The sequence below is a fragment of the Sphaerodactylus townsendi genome, linkage group LG06, assembly GCF_021028975.2.
Source record: "Sphaerodactylus townsendi isolate TG3544 linkage group LG06, MPM_Stown_v2.3, whole genome shotgun sequence".
In the NCBI taxonomy this organism is placed as follows: Eukaryota; Metazoa; Chordata; class Lepidosauria; order Squamata; family Sphaerodactylidae; genus Sphaerodactylus; species Sphaerodactylus townsendi.
In genome coordinates this window covers 75,043,350-75,068,048 of record NC_059430.1, presented here as the reverse complement: position 1 = coordinate 75,068,048, position 24,699 = coordinate 75,043,350, and the positions used below count along the sequence as shown (strand labels likewise).

The 24,699-nt window shown below is 42.3% G+C and overlaps 1 protein-coding gene across 1 annotated transcript in view; it reads left to right on the top strand.

Annotated features, from left to right (window-relative positions):
• CADPS2 (calcium dependent secretion activator 2) overlaps positions 1-24,699 on the top strand; it is a gene marked incomplete at its 5' end in the record, with an annotated part of 402,437 nt that overhangs the window by 166,247 nt on the left and 211,491 nt on the right. The window contains 1 exon segment of the mRNA XM_048501584.1: positions 10,143-10,264. Within this exon segment, the coding sequence (XP_048357541.1) occupies positions 10,143-10,264 (122 nt within the window).

Genomic DNA, 24,699 nt, shown 5'->3' with positions numbered 1-24,699 from the left:
TTTCTGCTATTTTCATGTATTAACTTGCAGAGAAGGGTTGCTGGGTTTGTGGGGTTTTTTGCAATTAATAGCGTATGAATCTAATTAGAAGTTGCAATAAATGATGTAAGAAGTTGCTGGGCTGAATGTGATTAAGATTGCCATATGGTCAAGAGTTAAGTTCTGTCTGGGATTATAGTAATGTGTCATGAGGAGATCGCATTTTAGTCAGAGGCGTTCTCTCCACAAAAGCTGGCTGTGTTAAAACACAAGACTTGTTTTTACAGCCTTTTGAACCAAAATAGTTGAAAGCAGCAGTAGAAGGTGGTTTCCCTGTGAATTATGTCCTGCTCTTAGCTGGTCTCAGCTAAGCAACAATATTCAAAATGAATTTGCAAGCCATCAGAAAAGCATAGTTGGTCATAATCAGTGGTCAATTATGCACAAAGTCTTGGCTGCGTAGTGGAGGCTAGTGTCCTGTGCAGCAAGATTTCTTGTGCAGACCTATTTTCTGGAGCTCCACTTTCACTTTCCACTTTCTTCACAGTAAGCAAAACCACTTACAGCACGATTTACACCTTGCTTTGTTACCAGAGGAGGACAGATTTGCCAGTGGGCACAGTTTTGGCCTGGGCCTCTTCCCTCCACCTATGGCCCGATTTCCCACACCCTCACAGCACTTTGCATACCTTCTCCCTCACCCCCCCCCCCTTCATTCTGTCTGCTCCTTCCTGCTTCCCTAAGTGCACTGATCAATAGATCGATCTCTCATATGTATAGTTAGGGGAGAACCTCCCCCATCTCTGTCTAACATCTGTGTTTAGTCTCTCCTCCACCAGCACAGCCTCAGCACAGCACAGCCTCAGTTACCATGTGCCCTGGAGCCTTCCTCCTGGCCCCCCCTCTCTATGCTGTCAGCTCCTTCCTGCTCCTCTAAAGTGCACATATTGAGAGATGGAGAGATCAGTCTTTCAATACAAAATAACAACAATGAGGGCTTTTGCAAAGAACAGCACGAGCAGGCATCTTTTGGGCCCTCCCACACTTCTCCCGCTTTGCTTTTACCCTCCCTGATGGCTGAGAGGGCTTTTAAAACTGTATTTCAGGCAAGACTCTGTTTTAAAACAAGCCTCTGTCTTCTCTTCTCTTGTGACAGCAGCAGAGATCATGTGTGTGTGCATGTGTGTGCAAAGGGGAGGGAGAGTGGGGGAGAGAATATCAGCTCTATGCCTTTAAGGTTGTTGATGGGTAAAGTTAAGAGAAACGGGAGAAGCAGAGACCGTCAGAGTTCAGCAGACAAACTTCGCTGCAGGCGGTGGGCTTCCTCCTCTTGTGTAAACAGAAATGCAAGGAGAGCCCACTATGAGCCCACTGTGCAGAGAGCAGGCTTGATGTAAGCTTTCCATGCATAATAGGCCTAGGATTCTCACAATCTTTGTTTAACTAGAAATAGTGATGCTTGAAACATATGCACAAGCAAAAAAGGCAAAGCAACACTAGAGTAAGGGTTCTCCTTTTAGATTTGCATTTGTGCAAATAGTAATGCTATTCACTGTTGCTGAAATCTTTGATACTTGAGGTACAAGATGTGTTTTCTGGATTGATATTGGAAGTTCAATTCAACTTGCATTCAGAAGTGTATATCTTGTTCTAAAACAATGCTTCTAACACAATGGAGTAGAATGATCTATTTGCAGTGTGAACCATGATTGCCTTCCAGTGCCTTCCTTTCTTACTTCTTGGGGCTCAGGTGTAAGATCTTATTTCCTTGGGTAATGCTGGATACTTTCAGGGTTCCCTTGAGTTCTTCACTTGTAACATAGACAGTGTTAGGAAATCCCACTGCTTTCTTATCTCTACTACATATATTGATTCTGCCTCCCAGCACTTCTGGGCATAGCATGGTAAAAGTATAGCAGAATACTTCAAACCCCTTTCAGCCTCAGCCCATGGCTTCTACTAAAGGAATACTACTACGTGTATGAAATGTTCATGCTAGAAGTTAGAAAGTATAAAATATTTTGCCTTACCCACAGTGACTAGATTTGAATATACTGGCTAACTCTGGTTTGCTCTTTGAGAATTACCACGGTGTGATCCCACAAATGGTAGCTTGCCCTGTAAACCAGGATTCCAAGTACTAATTTCCCTTCACTTTCTCTGCAAACTATGATTTGCCATGAAACCGGACCCATGCCCTTTTCCACTGAAAGATCTAAGTGTGGTCAGTTGTGATGCAGTGGAAGTAGAAGTTTCCTCAGGTGAAAATAGTCCCAAATGTCTATGACAGGGGTCCCCAAACTACGGCCCGGGGGCCAAATGTGGCCCCCTGAAGGCATTTATCCGGCCCGCCAGGCATGGCAGCGATGGCTCCATTCATGTGCAGTGGGGGCTCGAGGGAGAGGAGGAACTGGCCCCAACGGCCGTTGATTGCAGTTACATGATGGCACCCCCAAATCTCCATGCATTTTCTGACCCAGAGTTGGAAACCTTACATGTGGCAACGCCTGCTCCGCCCTTCCCTCTCAGCTACTCCATGTGTTGCTCTCAGGCTTTCTGTTCCGCCTCACTCCCATTGGCAGCAGCCAGGCTGGCGAATCGCTCGCTGGCTGCTAGGGAGGAAAGAACCCAGGAAGATACCTGATCCTGGGTTAGATGGAATGCTTCATTGGGAAAGTTCTGCTTTTTTTTTTTTTACAGGGGAAGGTATTCCACAGCCTCCCCAACAATATTTGGAGCCCACCCTGTACTTGACATACTTTGGTCACTGTTCTAAAAATAGACCATGACAGAAAGGCTGAAAGGTGAAATCAAACATTTTACAATCATTTGTGCATAGGAATTTGTTCATAGTTTTTTTTAGTCCGGCCCTCCAACAGTCTGAGGGACAGTGAACTGGCCCCCTGTTTAAAAAGTTTGGGGACCCCTGGTCTATGAGAACTGATATTGCATTTTTCAAATGGAGAACTCTCCTTGCTGTGATAGGCAGAGCCGTGCCTCCCTCCCACTTGTCTAGGGAAGAAGCTACATGCCAGGCAGAGCTTTGATAGGAGGTGAGCCCAGTAAATGTCCCCCGAAGCTTGACCTCCTTTTTTCCTCTCTCTCTTCTTGGGCAGCCACTGACCCTGACTTGTGGATAGGAAACAGTTTAGCGGAAGAAACTTGACATGTCTGTAAAAGTGGCTGCTTGGCTGACACCACTGACAGGTCAGAACTCTCTTTGTCTCTTGTTGTCTGTTGCTGGCATGAGGAGGTGCTAGGGCAGTGATGGCGAACCTATGGCACGGGTGCCAGAGGTGGCACTCAGAGCCTTCTCTGTGGGCACGCTCAGAGTTCATCATGTGGGGGGGAAATCGCCCCTCCCCCATCTAGGCTGGCCTGGGCCTCTGGGCTTGATTATTAGCATTAAACCTAAGACCTAGTTTTGGGGAAGCAGAATAGGTAACCCTGTTAAGCGCTGTTAAACCCCACTGGTTTTCATGCAAAGAACTAAAGCACGATCCTTTATCTGGGAGTAAGCTCAGTTGCTGGCAATGGGGCTTGCTTCTGAGTAAACCCTCCAAGGGTCGTGATTCACCCGTTCGGAGAGTTGCACAGTTGCTTCAAAGCAAAGCCACTGACTACCACCAAGCTTACTCCCGAGTAACGCATGCCTTGGAGCCAACCATTTTTCCTAAACTAAAACCTCAGTATTCAGGTTAAATTGCCATGTTGGCACTTTGCAATAAATAAGTGGGTTTTAGGTTGCAGTTTGGGCACTCGGTCTCAAAAAGGTTCACCATCACTGTGCTAGGGGAAGAGAGACAGGAGGCGCCATCTGGTGGCTAACCAAGAGTGGGACACCAGGGAGGCAGTGACTGCAGTGGGATTTTTAGACCAGCCAGCCCCAGCCCTTCAGTGTGTAGTGGAGGCAGGGAAGAACAGAAGCAGCTGCAAAAGGAAGTGAGTGAGAAGCAGCTACACCAGTACACCTTCATCGCATGGTGCATCACCTACCTCTTCAACTCCAAGCAGCCCACAAACATGGGCCGCAGAAAGCAGAGGGTGAACTGTAGTGGCGCACGGCCCTAGGGACATGGGGTAGCCCATGTCCTTGGGTGCACGCCTTTTGGTCACATTGGGTGGGCTGAATGCCCCCACATTTGACTAAACGATTTGCAGCTTTGGCCAGAGGCGAGGAGCTGAGCCAGGCCTGCAGCCGACTCCCTGTCCCTAGGAGTTGGCTGCAGACCATGGTGCCCGGCTCAGTTCCTCACCTCCAACCAGAGGCACAAAGCTGAGCCAACCACTGGAGCTCCCACTCCTGCCTTCCCCTGCTGCAAAGGGAAAGACTGGGAGCCCCTGCAGCCCTGGTGGCCAGATCAGCTTCTCACCTCAGGCCAGAGACGCAAAGCTGAGCCAACCACTAGAGCTCCCAGTCCTGCCTTCCTCACCTGGGGAGGGCAGGACTGGGAGCCCCTTCATCCCTGACAGGCATGCCGGCAGGGGAGAGGCCTCGCACACCGCGGGAAGCCTCTCCCCTGCTGAAATGCTCGGGGGGGGGGGGGCTCTGATGGGTGGAGGTGGGGGGAGTCTTGCCTCCTCAGTCCTGCCTTCCCAGGCTAGGGAGAGAAGGACTGGGAGCCCCTGCAGCCCCGGTGGCTGGCTCAGCTTCTCGCCTCTGGCTGAAGGGGAAAAGTTGAGCCAGCCACCAGAGCCCCCATCCCAGCTGGGAAGGGAAGGACTGGGAGCCCCTGCAGGCTTCTCTTCCCCTCACCCACAGCTTCCCTGGTGCTACGGGTGCAGGGACAGGCTTCTCTTCCTGTCCCTGAACCCGAAGCTCCATGGATGCCACAGGTGCACCGGTGTGCTGGGGCAGGGAGTTCTCCTCCCATCTCTCGTGTGTACTGCGGGTGCTGCTGGGCAGGGAAGAGTGGCTGGCCGCTGCACAGCTGGCGTCTCTTCCCTGCTCAGGCAGCAGCCCTGGTGCGAGAGAATCTACCACCTCCGCTGGCTCAGGTAAGTGGGGTGGTTGTGTGTATGAATGGGTGGGGGTGGGTGGGGCACTATGCCGCACATGGGGGAAGGGGTGCCTGGAGGAGGTTTTGCCTCCAGGCACAGTCTGGGCCCCATACATCTCTGGTGAACTGTGGTCAGCTGACACACTGCTCACCCTGCCCCTTGTTTTCCTTAGGTTTGGCCAGAACGATTTGCCCTCCCATTTCAGACCTCAGGAACTACAGCATGCAAGCTGGCTCACAGCCCTTCCCTGGAATTTTCCCAGGAACTTCTGTAGAGGCTGGGCTGGGGGTACACACTTCCTGGAAATATTTTGCAACTTTGTGGACTTCCCCCCGACCTAATCCTCAGTGGTAAGGGAACAGAACAAGGCAGGCATTAGGACCCTCATGAAGCATTATACTACAAATAAGGTCCAGAAAAAAGTGGTGGATGAATTTACAATTATACTTAGATCTTTCAGTGGAAAAGAGTATAGCTGGTTGTACAAATGGAGAGAAAGGGGAGAGTGTGTAATCTCAGGAATCTCCCAGGCTCATTCTCATAACAGCTAACTACAGTTCTCTGATCTGTTTGAACCTTGCCATTATTTAAATATAACTCAGAGTATATCTTTTACATTGCTGTTGGATGGTTATGACATCTTTAAAATATTTTGAGAATTAATTTTCTCTCCTTTAGTTGTAATTGTTTTGCCTGGAATTTTAATGTTTATTGTCAGGCTTTGATTTTGTTTTTAATATCTGAACTGGAAAAGTGTATTGTGGATAGTGATGAACAACAAATACCCCGGTTAAACAGAAAATGTTTGCTGGTGGTGGCAAGACAACTCCTCCTCTTCTCTTCCCCAAATATCTAAGCACTGCTGAAAGAAATAATCTTTTCAGGGCTGGCAAGAAAACTTTATTATATATATATATATTACATTTATTTATTTATTTATTTATTTATTTATTTATTTATTTATTTATTTATTTCTTAAATTTATATACCGCCCGATCCCCGAAGGGCTCCGGGCGGTGGACAACGATATCCAAACATCAATAGGAGCAGTCACAAAAATATAAATACACAGGCTCCATCATAGAATAACTTAAAATTCATAAAAACAGCGAACCCACAATACATAGTAACATGCTACCAGAATAAAAATAAAAGCACAACAAGAGGTGTCCGACCCCAATTTAAAACCTACCCCCATGGGGGGGGGGGCGGTGAGGCCCTCAATATGAGGGGACCCTGATGGAACCGCCCCAGGCGCAGAGCAATGAAGGGGGGGCACCAATCAGCAGCTAGACACTCCAAAGGCCCGGTGAAACAACACAGTCTTACAGGCCTTGCGGAACTCACCCAAGTCCACCAGGCCGGGGCCAGTGCCGTAAAGGTCCTGGCCCGCGTGGAGGCCAGCCGCATCATAGAGGGGCCGGGGACCACCAGTAGGTTGGCCTCTGCAGAACGCAGAGGCCGAGTTGGAACATATGGGGTGATGCGGTCCCGAAGGTACGAGGGTCCCAGGCCGCGCAGAGCCTTAAAGGTCAAAACCCACACCTTGAAGATGATTCGGAATTCAACTGGGAGCCAATGCAGCTGCCGCAACACAGGTTGGATGTGTTCTCTGAGGCGCCGCCTGTGAGCAGGCGTGCTGCCGCATGTTGGACCAGTTTTAACTTCCGAATCAAACGCAAGGGAAGGCCGATAGCATGCTCCGTCTGCAGTAATGGAGTAAAAACTTCTGAAGCTCTTCCAAAAGCTATAGAAAGAACTAACTATTCCCTCAAGAGAAGAAAAAAAGATAGTAGATGGGATATTTATTCTTTTCTCCCCAGTTTATTAGATGGCAGGCTGTAATGATGCTGTGGCAATTTCCATTCAAAAAACTCTAGGATAAAGTCAGCTCATTCAATGGCATGCTGCACTGAGAAAACAGCAGTGGCCCAATAGTACTAGATACTTGTCAGGATCCAAAAAAGTAACATGTGTGCATGAAGAAGAAGAATTCAGGCAGCCAGAGTTTAATTCTAGATAGGTCGATTCTCCACTGGCGGAATCGACCTAGGATTGCACTGTGCCATCTGAACGTGAAATAACAAATCAATCATTGAAAAATGGCAATCACAAAAATGTTGCTCTTAAGGAACCCAGCAAGACTGTCCTTCATCTGTGTTACAGGTAGCATGCTAGAGTGTCTTAATTTAGGTATTGTTGGAATATATAGGATGAAAATTCAAAATTTGACAAAGTATTTATTCCCAGATGGAACAGGGAATATTTCCATCTGGCATCTTAGAATAATAAATTCTAGTCTTGTTTTTTAAACATTGATAATAATTCATCATCAAAGAGGTCAAAGATCTAAAAAAAGACCAAAAAAATGATACTCAAAGTTTTATCAAGAAATTCCACTGGGCCTGGCAACCAGATTTATCTTGCATACTGTATGGCACTCAAAACTCCTGTATGCTCTCAGCAGTGCTGATATAAACTGAGTGCCTCAGATAAAAAACAATTTAAGTGCTAATGACAGTTCAGTTTTATGTTTAGCATACTACAGATTGTTAGAGCAGGATGCATTTGACCTGAATCCCCAAATATCTAAAATCATTGACTATTTGCATTGAGTATGTGTCAATTGTCCAATTTTTGATTGGTGACTTTTTAGATTTTGCAAAAATTTGTCATAATAGATCTCCTTTGCTGTTTTTAATTTTAAAATATTTTCTTGGTCTATGGCTGTTAAATCTGATTAAAATGAAAGTAAAGTGAAAGTTATGAATTTAAAGTTGCTGCAGAAGTTGAAAAACATGGATTGTGAATAAACGTCAAGCAGGAAGACATTTGAATTTAAGAGGTTCCTTCTTGCATCCATTTAAACTCCTGAGCTTGATGATATTTAGAATTTGTTCTAGTAGCTTTTCAAAAATTTTAAAGGCTTCGGTAAGAATGCTGCTTTCTAGTCAGTAAGTGAATTTTTTAAAAAGGAGATTGGCATCAAAACATTTTTTAGCCAACTCCAAACCCTACCAATGTGGAGTAGGTAACATTCCTTACATAATTAACTGCCGAAGGCATTCATAGCCAAAATCAACAGGCTGGCTGTTGTCAATTTCCCAGGCTGTTTGACCATGGTCTGGTACTACCAGACTGGTAGTTTTATCTTCTCAGGTTTTTCACTCATGAACGCGAGTGAACCGTTGGGAGCTAAAACTAACAGACCATGGCCACACAGCCTGGAGAAGCCACAACGGCCATTACTTACAGATGTATTACATTAAAAATTAGAAAGTGTGCACTCAGACCAAATCCATGCAGAAATATCACTAGATGATACTCTTTTTGTTAAGTTGCCTTTTAATTTCAGATTATGAATCTTTTGTGATCTTTTATGCGTTTTGCCACAGACCACAAGAAAGAACTACAGGAGTTTGCTTGTTCCAAGTTAGTTTACGTAATTAAACTTAGAAAGAAAACTTTGTATGTCTGTATCATTGTGCCCATGATAAGCTAACAAACCAAAGGCTTTTCCACACATCTCTTTTTTTTTCTTTTTTAACATAAGGATACAGTTATTCTTGCATATCTCAGACTTGTAACCAGTGATTCTGATCCTCACGTTCTGGGCACATGTGCCATACAGAAGTCCTGTTCTGTTGGTATCACTGCTAATTAGAGTTGTTGAATGAGAGGTTAATCTCATCTCAAATTCTCCCTTCATCTCAGATTTCCAAGGGGCTTGTGATCTGTTAAAAGCATTTCCATAGAAATAGAATAAAAGTGGTCAGCAATTAATTTTCAAAAGTTTGAGTCCACAAAGGTTAATTCTTAAAGGTTTGTGTGAATTGAATGGATTTAGTCTGGCACTGGCCAATAGTTGTCACACCACAGAAGTTACAAAGTTGGGGCACCCATATAGAGAAGGCCCTGTTGCAAGTACCTTCACACACACATTATCTCTGAAGGCTGGGGCTAGGAGAAGGGTCTCAGTGTTAATTCTTGCATAGATATGTATGAGGAAAGGTCCTTGTCTCAAACCATTTAGCGTTTTCTAGGAAAAGCCAACATCTTGAATTGTACCTGGATGCAAACTGGCAGCCAATGTGGATTTTTCATTATTGAAGTGTTATGAATGCTATAATACATCCCCATCAACAGCTTGACTGCCTTATTCTTAGTCAGTTTAAGCTTCCAAATGCTCTTCAAGGACAATTGCACATAACGTGCATTGCACTTATAAACCTGAATGTGACCAAGGCAGGCATAACAATGGGTGGATCGTTTATTACTTATTTATTTAATTCCCGTTTCAACTCATTCTGGTTATTTGCAAGGGCCATGTGAAGATCCATGTGATTAGATTTTTTTTTCTCTTTGCATATTGCCTGATATGATGGGTGATTATCTACATCTGCAGTCTGCTTCCGGCTGAAGGGGTGTCTCCCTAAACTATATCACATTTTTATCTTTTGCAGGAGCTCCAGGTGGCATTGGCTCTTCTTTAGTTATTTGTACCCTCCATTACTGTTTGAGTGGCTTAGTTTGAGGGCAAATGCACAATAACATCTAAGGAACTTCATGAAGGAGTAGGGATTTGACTCTGGATCTCAAATATCCTAATCTAACAGTCTACCCATTACAGCATACTAGCCCTATTCACAAGTTACAGTGAATACACCTATGCTTTGTATACAGTGTATGCTTGGTTTTCTTCATATGCTTGTTGAGTAATTCTGTTACAGTCAACAAACATACACTGAAAAGTATGATTGAAACTACATATTTGTCCAAGTTTTGGTCCCCAGTTTCACTTGTAAAATGAATGTGTGTTAGCTGTTCTTTATAAACCGGTGTATGCATATATGTTCAAGTTTGTTCTTGTGTTCCCTGTTAACATGTGGACAGGGCTTTTGAGGTGACTGCTTATAAGCCATAAACATATGATAGTAAAAAAATTCAACATGTGTCCAAGCAGAATCGGTTACTAAGCTGAAAGGATCAGAATGAGTGATGGGTCAAGTAAAGTAGTGAAAAATAACACAACACTTTTACAAAATAGGGCAGATCCTGTATTCAGACAATTTTGGATCTAATACTACAGCAAGTATATGGAATATTATGTTCCAGGCTATTGATGCTTGTTTGCTGTGCCCTTTTTTTTCATTCTCGTTTAGATCGTTATAATGGAAGTGCAAGGTTTAAAGTCACTTGCTCCCAACCGCATTGTTTACTGCACAATGGAAGTGGAAGGAGGGGAGAAACTCCAGACAGACCAAGCAGAAGCATCAAGACCACAGTAAGCTTTGGGTGACCTTGCTTTTCATGAAAGTGCATTTCAACAAATCTATCAAAAATGCATACTGAATTTTTTTTGGGGGGAGGGGGCACCAGTTTATCTTTTGTACATGTGAAAAAATCCATTAATGATTATTTTTCCATGGGCACTAGAATAAACAGCTGAGTTCTATTTTCCCCTCTCTTATTTTTAATTAAAAATCTATCCCTTACCTGGGAGAGAACCTAATTCAGACTCTTTTGATTCATGCACTTACTTAGGAGCATTACTATTTTTGTTTTGCAATCATGAGGGCCAGAAACACTAAGAAAATAAATAATGGAAATAGCTCTTAAGGAACTGTAACAAAAACAAAAGAATTGCATAGTCTTTTTTTGGTTAGAGAACTACACATAACCATAAAGGAGGGGTTTTTTTCATCCATTATCCCTGCCACAGCAGATGTCTCTTCCTTCTGTTATTATTAGGACTAACTAGTAATGAATACACAGCAAGTTGCTTGGGACTAGGTACTATGTCCAAGGCAACATTTTGGGAGGAGGCAGGCAGCAAAAGGGAGAAAACTTCATGGCACGTCTCATTTAAACTAACCAGCCTGACACATGGAAAGATATTTAAGTATGTTTGGTTGATTTAATCAACCTGTGGGTTGTTTATTTACTTTAAAGTCTATTTCCTTTTGCCAAAATCAATTCATCATCCTTTGTAGGTGTCTGTTAGATAGACTGCAGAAAGCTTCTCCTCCTCCTTAAAGAAACTTATGAAACACAGTTTTTGATTATTATAGTCATTGCGCTGTCTAACTGATAGTCGAGAATTTGGCAATGGTTCAAAACTCATCTAAAAATTCTTTTAGAAAGAATCATAAATGTGGAAATGTGATTGTGTTTCTTTTTGTTAAACAACAGCTGGAGGCTTAAACTTGCTGCATATGTTATAGAGGTTTCAAATGTGTGATGTTTGTGGTTTAGCAGTTCCTTTCTGTTCAGTGGCCACTACGTGTGGAAAGCAAAGGCCACAGTTTATTCCACTGATATAACTGGAGAATGGCACCAGGAAAAATAGAAAACACCTGCATATTTAAGATTGTCTCTTATTTGGTTCCAGAAGGGAATATAAAAAGCAGTGGGTGGCAAAAGATGTCTAAGTGGAGGTGGCTGGGATATTATGACAGCAAACTGGTTAACAGGTGTGACCACTGTAGAATTCTAAGGCCGTTTCCGCATGGCCACGCTCGGGGGTGCGTCGGCGTATACGACACCGATGCACCCCCCCTTCCCCCCGGGACCGTTTGCACGAATGGTCCCGGTAGGGGCGGGGAAGACGGCGCAGGGGTGCGCCATTGCCCAAATGCCTTACCTTCCCTCCGACCTTCCGGAGTGTCGCCCAGGCCAGGGGACACGCCCCCCTGCCCTGCACGACAGCTCTGGAGTCGCAGGGCAGGGGAGCGTGTCCCCAGGCCTGGACGACGCGCCGGAAGGTCGGAGGGAAGGTAAGGTGTTCGGGAAAAGGGGGGATGGCGCCAGCACGGCAGCGGCTGGAAGCTGCTGTTTCCGGAAAACCTCGCTTGGGGAGTGAGGTTGGGAAACAGCGGCTTCGCGCCGCTGAGGGGGAGCAAGGGCAGTGCTGCTGCAATGCAGCAGCGCCTCCCATGCGAACAGCTCCCTAGGAACTGCGTTTTTGCCATTCCTAGGGCGCTGTTTTTCGCCTGTGCAGAAAGGGCCTAAGCTTCATGGGGCATATATGAAACTATATACAAGAGAAGAAGAGTCTGGATTTATACTCTGCTTTTGTCTCCTGTGAAGTGTTTTGTCTCAAGGTGGCTTACAGTCCTTCTTTCCACAATAGACACCTTGTGAGGTAGGTGAGACTGAGAGTTCTGAGAGAACTGTGACTTGTCCAACATCACCCAGCAGGCTTCATGTGTTGGAGGGGGAGAATGACCCCCAGTTCATCAGATTAGAGTTTGTTGCTCATGTGGAGGAGTAGGGAATCAATTTTGGTTCTCTTTATTAGAGTTTACCATTCTGAATCACTCCACCACACTGGCTCTAAAAGCATTGTCCAGTGGCATTCAGCAGTGTTCAGTGGCATTCAGCTGGATAGTTTGAAAGTACACAGTGCCCAAAGAACAAAATGGTAACCACAGTCAAGAAATGTGTATCAATTACAAAAAAGTGACTTTCCAATTTTATTTCACATTTCTGTACTTATGAGAGAGAGGTGAATGAGAAGGCAAGATCTGAGCAAGTTCATAGCAAGAGATCTGAGAAGATAAAAGATCTGAGAAGAACAGGAGGTAGTCATGGATGGATGAGAGATGTTCTATAGGTTGGGTAGCTGGACAGAGGGAAGAGATGTACGTGTTGGAGTTTACCAGGCAACAAGTTGGCCAAAGTTCTTTAGTAGCTAATTGTAACTGAACAACCAGGTGTAAAACTGTATTGTTTCCAGTTGCCCATTTGGGGGGTGGGGGGAAGACTTTAGTCCAGGAGCCAAAATCTGTTTCTCTGTGGGACAGTTCAGAGCTAAAGGCAATCGAGGTTATGGTGCAGTAGAAACTAGCCCTGTAATCTCTTTCTCTTTCCCATTATGTGGTACATTGTCAAGTGTCTCTTGTCGCAAAACTACCAGAATTCAGATTATCAACTCTTGCAGTTAAGTCCTATTTAGTGGTACTCCAGTCTAAGTTCATGCACTTCGACTGTCAGTTCTGCAAGCAGAAGTACGTGTACATTTTGTGGAAAATGCACTTTTGCCAATAATTCTTACTTTGGTTATTTTTATTTTCACAAGCGTACAATGAAATGCTGCAAATAATGTAAAGATCAAAGGCTTCTATAGAGACATGTTTGTTTTATTTATTTATTTATTTATTAGATTTAATATACCGCCCTATCCCCGAAGGGCTCAGGGTGGTGCACAAAAAACATCATGTATAAAAACATCATATATAAAAACATAAATACAATATAAACAGCAATTTTAAGCTAAAACAGCGCCCTGCGAAACCCTTACATGACCCTCCTAAAAGGAAATAGAGAGAATAATGGGTCCCGACGATGTTAGGGACCCATAGAAAGCAAGGGGAGGACGCTGGGGCACCTTCAGCGGCTGGTCTCTCCAAAGGCCCGGTGGAACAACTCAGTCTTACAGGCCCTGCGGAATTCCCCAAGGTCCCGCAGGGCCCGGACAGCTGACGGGAGAGTGTTCCACCAGGCCGGCGCCAGAGCCATAAAGGCCCTGGCCCGAGTGGAGGCCAGCCGCGTCATCGTTATGAAGTTTGCATTGCAGTAATTGTAATTTTCATTTGAATTGTCATATTTCATTGATAGTTCACATAAGAATGAGGACTAAATTTCACATACAAACATACAAAATTGGTTAATACTGTCTCAGATCATTGGGCTTTTGAGGTCAGTATTGTCGTCTTTGACTGATAGCAGCTCTCTAGGGTTTCAGAAGCCTTTCATATCATCTACTACAAGATCCTTTGCTGAAGATGCCTGTGATTGAACCTGGGACTTCTGGCATGCAAAGCAGATGCTCTGCCTCTGAACAACAACCTCTCCCTCATGTTAGACTGAATTGTACATTTTTACAGGTCTCTGACTGCAGTGATCTAATTTCACATTTGTATTTTTTCCTGGTGTTTTCCCCAAAGTAATGAAATGTAATGAAGATGTGGGTTGCAACATAATTTATTTTCATGATACTGGGGAGCCAGTCTTTTCGAACGGTTTGCTTTTTTTATTCATCAACTTAATGACATATTTTGGAATGAGCATTCACATTTTGGAATGAACTGTGTTTCCATGGTTTCCTTTGCATTCTTATATGGAACACACAATCTTTTAGCATTGTTTACATTGTTCTTCAATAGAAATTGATTCCTTGCTTCCTGTCCCAAACTTATAAATGCCTGGATGAAATCTGCGTTTGTTATACTCAGAAGGCACATCTTACCCTTGCCTGGGAATGCTTGTGAACAGAGCTACAGGCACTGATCTGTCTCCTTCTCATTGATAAGCACATTAGTTTATGAAATTCTAATCCTGTTGTGTTGTTCCCTGAATGGCCCATGCTTGAGTGAAATTTTATTTTAATGTTCAGGCTTTTATGATAAAGTGGGATAATATACTACATTATGTAATTGGAGATTTATATCCTGTTCTATGAGATTTATCTCCTGTAAAATACTCTCAGTTTGCAGCTTACAAATAAAACAAGAGTAATTGCATAAATTGTCGCAATAAATAATTTAAACATATTCAGATGTGCCAATAGCAAGGCTAAAATTCTTAAGCAACAGCAAATATAAAGAATAGCAGACACAGTTGAATTAAAAGCTCTGCCTAACATCTAAAAGATAGTAATGAGGGTAATCATATCTATGAAGAAAAGTTCTGTAGCTGGGACAATAGAGCAGAAAAAAAGCACAATTTTCCAGTGAACACTCAAAGGGAGGACTTCATCATAGGGTCTTCATTTAAGAGGAAATAGTTGTATAGATAACCTGGTCCAGAACAATTTTGTGTTTTTAGCTGAAAGCCAGTATTTTGAACTGGAAATAAACCAGACGACAATGAAGATATTTTCGTACTAGGGTATATTCTTTCTCATAGTGAGTCCCAGTTTGCAATCTGGCTTCCATATTCTCAGCCAGGTTTGAGCAGCGAGCCAGTGTTCTGTAATGGTTACAGTGCATCTAGGGTCAGGGAGACTGAGGTTTGAATCCCCATTCTACTGTGGAAGCTTGCTGGGTGACATTGGGCCAGGCACTTGCAGCCTAACTACCTCACAAATTGTTGAGAGAATAAAATGGAGGTGAGGTGTTACCAGGCCAACCCTTTTTAAAATCTGCAGTGCCCCTACCTATTCTGCCAACCTCGTGAGGTGACCTGGGAATGCAGTGCCAAGATGGAGTACCATCCTCTTAAAGATCTCAGTGTCACCTTTAAGAGAAATTTGCCTGGACTAGCCTCCCACCAGCATCAACTTGCAAAAACAGCTTTCTGCACCTTTTCCCCGAGTGACTAGGAAATTCAATGCCTTTAACCTGGGAAGGCAGCTCCCTTTCCAACCTCAGCCTGCCTGCTTCTGTGAGACAAGGATATGCTACAGTGATTTCTTCAAGAGTTCCTGTCAGCTGTTCTCCCAAGTACTAATCTCATCTTCTGACTAACCACTTCCAAGACCATTTGAATTTACATTGGCATTGTATTGTCGAAGGCTTTCACTGCCGGAATCACTGGGGTGTTGTGTGGTTTCTGGACTGTATGGCTGTGTTCTAGTAGCATTTTCTCCTGATGTTTCACCTGTATCTGGGACTGGCATCCTCTGAATGTTACCCACTGCCTGGGCAACTTTTAATAGTGATTCACCAGTGATTCAGCTAGGCAGCCACAAATCGACTTGGAGGCAAAGGGTTTTTCTCAATGAAATGTGTAGAATTCACTGCCTGTGGCAGTAGTGTTGGCCACAGTATAGCTGGTTTTAAAAGGGGATTCATTGAAAGTAGTCAAAGTCTACCTGTACCTGAAGAGAACCTCCATATCCAAAGGTGGGGAACCTCTGAATATGTGTGATAGTAGGAGGCAACATCAGAGAAAGATCTTAGCTTCTGTGCTTTGTTTGTTAGCCTTCCAGGGCAACTGGTTGACCACTGTGTGAAATGGGATGCTCGACTTGTGATCAGTGGTCTGATTCATCAGGGCTCCTTTCTATTGTTGCCATCCAAGTCTTTGGAGATAGGTTTGTACTTCTGTAGTTAAACTTTTTAAGTTTTTAGTCTGTTCATGTCTTGATTTCTTTTTGTAAGAAAAGCATTTCTTATTCCCAATGCTGAACAAATTACTGAAAAGAGCAACAGAATCTTATTTAACATTGATCTCAATAGTTTGCATTTTTTTCCGTCTGTAAAATTAAGTTATCTTGGTTGACACAATGCTTGCAGATGTCACTACAACAAGATTACATACCAGCATAAACGTTGCAGCTGTTACATTTGTGTCAACATGGAGAATGTCAGTAAATAATGCTTGAAACATTAAATTACTTTCTGTGCTTTACACATGGACAATGAGCACAATAGGATTTCAACAAAAAAAATAAGATATTTGCTTTTGAGGGGGATTTAATGGAAACTCCCAAGCAATATATCTTCATGTTGAAATCTAATTAATTCCTCCATGGCTTGTTTATACACAGTTCTGATCAATAGCTTTGAGACCATTGTGACTGTGCTCATATCTTTCCTTATATTGATTGGATGATCAGTATAACTCAAAATGAATAATTTATTTGCAGTATTTCTCAGCATTGCAAGCTTGGTTGAAAAGAAAAGCTACTTGTGCATTTTTAAGAGAGGTCAGTTACTTCTGGAATACATTATTTCAACAACTTCTCCTTGAACTGGAAGACCTTGAAGAAGACTTCAGTGTGTACATAAAGAAACTTTCTTTTACAAGTATTGCTGTTTACTGTCCTTCTGATGTGAGCAAAAGGAATGAATCTAGCATACCAAATATAGTCTAGGATTAGGAGCCTGATGAAGGGCTGTCTGTCTGTTTGCATCTTCATGCCATTTTGATCCCACTGTTTATATATTTTTCTTTTCATATGTCTGCCATGTGAGAACTCTCTGTGTGCATCTGATGAAGTTGGCTGTAGACAAGTGAAAATGTATGTTAGGTTAAAAACTGGTTGGCCTTTAAGATCTCCCCAAGTCTGCTATCTCTTATGTAAGAAAATGAAGGGACAAGTTAGGAAGTAAATAAAGAGGGAAATGCCCTTTACCTCTGGGTTTGTATTGTTAATTGCTTTTGGGAAGGGAATTTAATGCATGGGAGAAAATGGGCTGCTGTTCTTAACATTTAAGGTGCCACAAAAGTCCCATTTGTTGATGGATTAGGAGCCTGATGAAGGGCTGTCTGTCTGTTTGCATCTTCATGCCATTTTGATCCCTGCATACACTAGATAATACTACACCTGACCAAGACTTCCAGTACTGATCAAAGATAGGTATTTCATGTTAATGTAGTTGAAAAAAAATGTTTAAATATAAATTTAAAATAAATCAATGTCTGTTTGTCTTAATTGGAAGTAATTGCAAAGCATTCAAAGTTAGATTCATCTTTATGTTATGAGTAACAATAGCTTGTTAAATTAGAATAAGAGCAGAACAGATAATTTAGATTTCTCTTACTTCAGTTGACCAGCTCATGCCATAATAAGTGTTGCTACTCAGTTTTGGAGAATTTTGAGGGATAAACAGAATCCTGGCTTTTCAGAGCTTTTCCAGACAAACCTAGTGGAGTTTTTCCCTGGACTTTCCTGCCAGTTCTTCAGAGGAGATAGCTGGTGGTGGGGAGAGCTTGCTAGTGGTTGGAAACAGCTTGTCCATCTCATCTTTTAGGTCTTAGATGCTCCTAGGCAAGCTTGGTGGTGTCTGTTTCTTATAGAATGCATGGATGTTTTATGTATGAATCACCAGGCCTTTCCTATCTTCATTGAATTTCCCTATCATAGATTCAGTCTTCTTCAGAGGTTAACTGCTTGCTGAAAGGGTTAAGCCGTCATTAATGGGTTTGGTTAATATATAGTGCTTCCATTAATGGGTTTCATTAATGGGTTTGGTTAATATATAGTGGATTTCCTCATGGCTCAAAGTGGATTACAAATCATAATTAAAAACACCACAATATAAAACCCATAAAACAGAATTACTGATATGCCTCCACCACCCAAATATCCCTATAGTTTGTACCTCATTAAAAGTTCTGACAATAAAATGGTCTTGCAGTGCCTTCTAAAGATTTCTGAGACAGCACTCTCCTGATCTCCAAGGAGCCAGTTCCACACATTAGAAGCTACAATAAAAGGGCACAGGCTCTAGGGAATGCCACCTGGACAACAGCTAGTACGTGGCAGCCTTCTTGTGATCAATTTTAGAAATTGGAAGGGGGCACCGAATACAACACACACAAGCAACATTGCTGTGTAAACTATTGTGGGTCTTTTGTTAGTCATTTTTTGTGTAGAAATAATTGCATTATCATTGGCTCAGTTCCATTTTCTTCTATTTACCAAAATGTGTAGCAGCGGGGCAACTAGTATTTGATAAAAAATAAGGTTTACTTTTTTAATTATGCAGGGATTACAGTGATGTAGAGGACTCTTTATACCTTGGTTCTTCTTTCCTTCTCTTCTATTTTTCAAGAATGAATTGGATATTGGTTCAAAGAAAGTTTTCTCTGAAAGTTGCTTCAGTTTTCTTAATTTCTGAGGTGAGTGTTGGACAAAGCAGACTGGGCTCTGAGACAAGCAGTTTTTGAGCCCAATTCACCTTCCTTAATAGTAGTGTTGTCTACCCTTGATAGTCCTGCCATGGGAGACCCCAGCAGCTGGAATAATCAGAAGTAGTATCACTATGAGACCTGAAGTCATTTCTGTCTGAAAAGCTGGAAGTGATGTCACTGTGTTGCTGTGGTGCTCAAGGAACCCCAGGGATCTGTACAGTTTGGGCATAAAAATATGGGGGTTCCTAAATCACTTCTGGTTTTTTGGCCAGATACAACATCAAGGCATCACATGACACTATTTTTCCTTCCTTGTTTTCCCCTGCTGGTCAAGAATTGGCAGGAGCCTTCTTGCCAGAAATGGGTAAGTCACATCCCTATCCAGCTGTCACTTCAGAGTAGAACTGTCTGTTCCCTAAATCCTGAAATTCATGAGGGAAAACATATATTGATGAATCAGTGTATCAATAACAGTGTATCAATAACAGAATTGTAGTGCAGTATCTGTGAATGTGAGAAGGCTGTAATCATTGAAGAGATGGACCATCCTTTTTTTTTTAAAGGCATGGAAGTTACCTTTGTGATAAATGTAAAATATAGTTAAATTCTAAATGCCTGTCTTCTTCAATATTACGTGCACTGGCATGCATGAAGATCTTGTAAAAAGCCATGAAGAATGTGGTTTGGCTGATGGCCCTGAATTTTAACATACTGCCTTGAAGCCCTGAGAATGAACCCCAGAATCTGAATCTCAGGTCTAAAGCCAGAGACTTGACAATCCTGCTTGTGCTCATCTGACTTAATGAGCATCTGAGTAGTGTGTATGTGGGAGTCTTGTGGGAACTTGTCTTGGCTAAGTGAAAAGTGAGCTCTGCTTTGTCAGGCTAGGGCGGCTGACCAGCAAAATCAAAACCTACCATGATAGTAGTAAGCCCAGATATAAACCCTGTCTTCGCTCAAGATAACACCAGACCACCACTGGTTTACACTGACCAGAAGAAGCATAGTGACCCATTTTTGAACCCAGTTCCCCCACAACATGTTTGCTTCAAAAGTGGGGGTGTGGCATAGTCTTCCTTCAATGTCTATGTAGTTCATCTGTGGCCACACCAGGATTCAGATCCTAAGAAAACATTCACATAAATACAGAATAAATCAGATTCAGCAAAGGAAAAATTGAAACATAAATTTTACATTTCTAAACACAACCTATTATAACTAACTAAACGCCATAAAAACCATATAATGACTTCCCACTATCTCATTGTTGAATTCTAATCCATTCTAGGTCCGTGCTTATATTTAAAATGAAACAATTTATTCTGCTGTTTCTTTTAGCTCTCAAATCCTGCAGTTATTTCTCTATTACCATATTTTCTCAATAGATAATTTGTAAAAGGTTTCCAGTTTTCTACAAACTTCTCTGTATTACTGTCTCTTAATTAAATTGTTAATTTTACTGTTTATGATACTTTCAATGTCCAGTCTTCCTTTGTTGGTATTTTATTATCTCTCCATTTCTGCACATATAATGTCCTTGCAGCAGTAAACAGATGCATGAAAATTGATTTGGGATATCCTCTCCCAATATTCCCAATTAAAAAACTCCAGGTTTGTTTCACCATTGTTATTTTCAATATCTTTTGCATTTCTTTAAGTATTATGTCCTCAAAGGTTTTGGCCTCTGTACATAACCATCACATATGAAAAAAAAGAATCCCTCATGTTTTTGGCATTACCAACATCTATTGGATATATCTTTATATATTTTGCCAGGTTTTTTTGGCATCAGATACCATCTGCACATCATTTTATAATAATTTTCTCTAATAATAAAATCACTTTATAAATTTTTTCTAATTGTAGAGATATTATCTATGCATCATTTTATAATAAATCTCTGGAGAACCAGGTTTGATTCCCCACTCCTCCACATGAATGGCAGACTCTTATCTGGTGAACCAGATTTGTTTCCCCAGTCCTACATACCTGCTGGGCGACCTTTTTGGTCACTCTCCTCTGGACCCCTTCTAGCTTGTCAATATCCTTCTTGAATTGCAGTGAGCAAAACTGAACACAGTATTCCAGGTGACATATAACCAATGTAGAATAGAGAAGTACTATTACGTCTGTTGATCTAAACACTATACTCCTATTGATGTGTCCCAGAACTGCATTGGCTTCCTTGGCTGCCACATCACACTGCTGACTCATGTTCAGCTTGTGATCTACTAAATCTCCTAGATTCCTTTCACATGTACTGTTGTCAAGCCAGGAGTCATCCATCCCATATGTGTGCATTTCATTTTTTCTGTCTAAGTGGAGTATCTTACATTTATGTATGTTGATGTTCATTTTGTTAGGTTGGCCCATCTCTCTAATCTTTCCAGATCATTCTTGAATCCTGACTCTTTCCTGTTAGCTACTACTCCTCATTTGGTATCATCTGCAAATTTGATTAGCATGCTCTCTATTTCATCATCCAAGTCATTGATAAAAATATTGAGTTGCACTGAGCCCAGGACAGAACCCTGTGGCACCCCACTAGTCACTTCTCTCCAGGATGAAGATGAGCCATTGATGTGCTCTCTTTGGGTTCGGTCAGTCAACCAATTGCCAATCCATCTAACAGTAAATTGTCCAGTCCATATTTTACTAGCTTTTTTGCAAGAATGTCATGGGGCACCTTATCAGCAGTTTATAATCTAGGTATACTACATCAACAACATTCCCTTCATCTACCAAGCGTGTCACTTTATCAACAAAAAGATGAGATTAGTATGGCATGATTTGGTTTTGAGAAACGCATGTTGACTTTTAGTGATCACACTCTTCCCTTGTAAGGGCTTATATACTGTCCTTCTAATGATTTGCAGATGGATGATTAGCTATTTCCATCTCGTATCCTTTTTGTAACCGAAATCAACCTTGCAGTGGTTCTGTTTGCTCCAATTTATGTTGAGAAGATTCTACAGGTCAACAAAGGGTTGCCCAGTGCTTTCTTTCTCATGAAGATTGGGGTCCCTGCATCTGCTGGTTAGGACAACTTTAAGAGATGAGAATATGTGTGGTGGAATTTCCTATGTCTCATCTAGGGTTTCCAGCAAATAGTGCTTTTGGGCTGTGATCTGTGACTTGGTTTTGTGCATTTTAAAATCCTGTTGAAATCAAATAAGATGTTCAGCTCTTATCAATCCCAGAACATACTGGAATTTAGAACCTTTTTGATAAAGATTGAAATAAATTGAGAGTATGACTCAGATAATGAACTTAGAAATACAGCTATCTTTTCAGTCAGTAATTACTGGTAACCACTTTATCAATTAGATGGCTGCGGACATCAAGACCAGCAACAAACAGTTCTTCAAGTACATCAAAAGCAGGAAGCCAGCTAGGGAAGCGGTAGGCCCATTAGATGATGAAGGAACAAAAGGTGTGCTAAAAGATGACAGAGAGATTGCAGAGAAGCTGAATGAATTCTTTGCATCTGTCTTCACCCAAGAGGAGGTGAGGAAAATTCCTGCACCTGAACCAAGCTTCTTAGGAGGTGAATCCGAGGAACTAGCGAAGATAGTGGTAGACAAGGAAGAAGTTCTGGCAGCCATTGATAAACTAAATGCTACCAAATCCCCTGGCCCAGATTGCATTCATCCAAGAGTTCTTAAAGAGCTCAAGCATGAAATTGCTGATGTTCTCACTTTAATATGCAACTTATCCCTGAAATCAGGCTCCATCCCTAAAGACTGAAAGATGGCCAATGTCACACCAATCTTTAAGAAAAGATCTAGGGGGGACCCAGGAAATTACAGACCAGTCAGTTTGACATCTGTTCCTGGTAAATTAGTAGAATCTATCACTAAAGATAAAATTATTAAACATGTAGAAAAGCAAGACCTGCTGAGGAAGAGTCAGCATGGCTTTTGCAGAGGCAAGTCCTGCCTTACAAACGTCCTAGAGTTCTTTGAGGGTGTCAACTCAATGCATGTGGATAAGGGGGAACCAGTGGACATTGTCTACTTGGATTTCCAAAAGGCTTTTGACAAAGTTCCTCACCAGAGACTGTTGAGAAAACTGAGCAATCAAGGAATCAGAGGGGAAGTCCTATGGATTAAAAACTGGTTGAGGAGCAGGAAACAAAGGGTGGGTATAAATGGGAAGTTCTCACAATAAAGAGATGTCGGGAGTGGTGTCCCCCAAGGATCCGTTTTGGGACCAGTGCTCTTTAACTTATTCATAAATGACCTGGAAGTAGGGGTGGGTAGCGTAATGGCCAAGTTTGCAGATGATACCAAATTATGTAGGGTGGTGAGAACCACAAAGGATTGCGAAGAGCTCCAAGCAGACCTTGATAAATTAGGTGAGTGGGCTAAGAAATGGCAAATACAGTTCAATGTAGCAAAATTCAAAGTGATGCACAAAGGGGTAAAAAATCCAAACCAGGGTCAGTGCTATCAGTCACAGACCAGCAAAGGGATTTGGGTGTCTTAGTTGATAGTTCCATGGGAATGTCAACTCAATGCATGGCAGCTGTGAAAAAGGCAAACTCTATGCTGGGGATAATTAGGAAAGGAGTTGATAATAAAACTGCAAGGATTGTCATGCCCTTATATAAAGCCGTGGAGTACTGTGTTCAGTTCTGGTCGCCACATCTCAAAAAAGATATCGAAGAGATAGAAAAAGTGCAGAGAAGGGCAACGAGGATGATTGAAGGATTGGAGCACCTTCCTTATGAGGAGAGGCTGCAGCGTTTGGGACTCTTTAGTTTGGAGAGGAGGCGGCTGAGGGGGGATATGATTGAAGTCCATTAAATTATGCATGGGGTAGAAAATGTCAACAAAGAGAAATTTTTCTCTTTCTCACAATACTACAACCAGGGGGCATTCATTGGAAATGGTGGGGGGAAGAATTAGGACTAGTAAAAGGAAACCCTTCTTCACGCAACATGTGATCGGTGTTTGGAACATGCTGCCACAGGAGGTGGTGATGGCCACTAGCCTGGATAGCTTTTAAAAGGGCTTGGACAGGTTTATGGAGGAGAAGTCAATCTATGGCTACCAATCTTGGTCCTCCTTGATCTCAGATTGCAAATGCCTTAGCAGACCAGGTGCTCAGGAGCAGCAGCAGCAGAAGGCCATTGCTTTCACATCCTGCACATGAGCTCCCAAAGGCACCTGGTGGGCTACTGCGAGTAGCAGAGTGCTGGACTAGATGGACTCTGGTCTGATCCAGCAGGCTAGTTCTTATGTTCTTATGTAATAACATTTCTATATGGGTTCCACATTCCCACTCTCCTAAAGCTTTGTAGAGAAAAGCTCTCTGAGAGCTCTCTGAAAGCACTGATTTAACTATGATCATCCTACTGCCAATAGACTTTTTCAACGCTTCAAACATGTTTTTAACAGTGTCCTCTCCTTTTATGTGCATCAGTGGAGAATTTGCCAGGATATTAATTATTAAATTTATTCTGTCATTTTCAAGACCCAAAGAAATAGAGCAAAATTATTGTAAAACAGCAAGTGTGTCAAGCCAGTAAGTCTGCTGAGATCACCATATTTCCTATAATGGGAGCCAAAGCAGATAGATATGTTTGCTTTTTCCTACTTGAGCTGATGTCTTGGTCTCTAAAGCCAGGTATTGAAATTATCCTCACACACTTTTCTAGGCTGATGTGTTGGGCCATAATTTTTGCAATTCAAAAGAAAGGGGAGGAGAAGAAATCTTTCTGCAGGTAGAGCTTCAGAGCACAGCTGTTAAGCCGATTCAAATTCTCAGTGTGTGTTTTTTCTTGTCAACAGGCAGCGGAGCCTTTAAATTGCTGAAGCAAAAGGAACAGATAAGAAAAAAATTCTGTTCACTTTAAAATTCACTCTGGGCCACCAGAACCCTGTTGGGATATTTAGTTACTATAACAGAGTTTGTCTAGTGATAGAATCATGATATTGCAGCCAGTAAAATAAAACTTCCAAAAAGTATATGGCAAAAGTAAAGTGTACATTTATTCAGGTAGAATCTTTTTTTACTCCTGAAGATTTTAGAGCTGCAGCCTAGAAACTGGTACTCACCATGTGTACAACACATACCCTGTTTCCCCGAAAATAAGACATTCCCTGAAAATAAGACGTAGTAGAGGTTTTG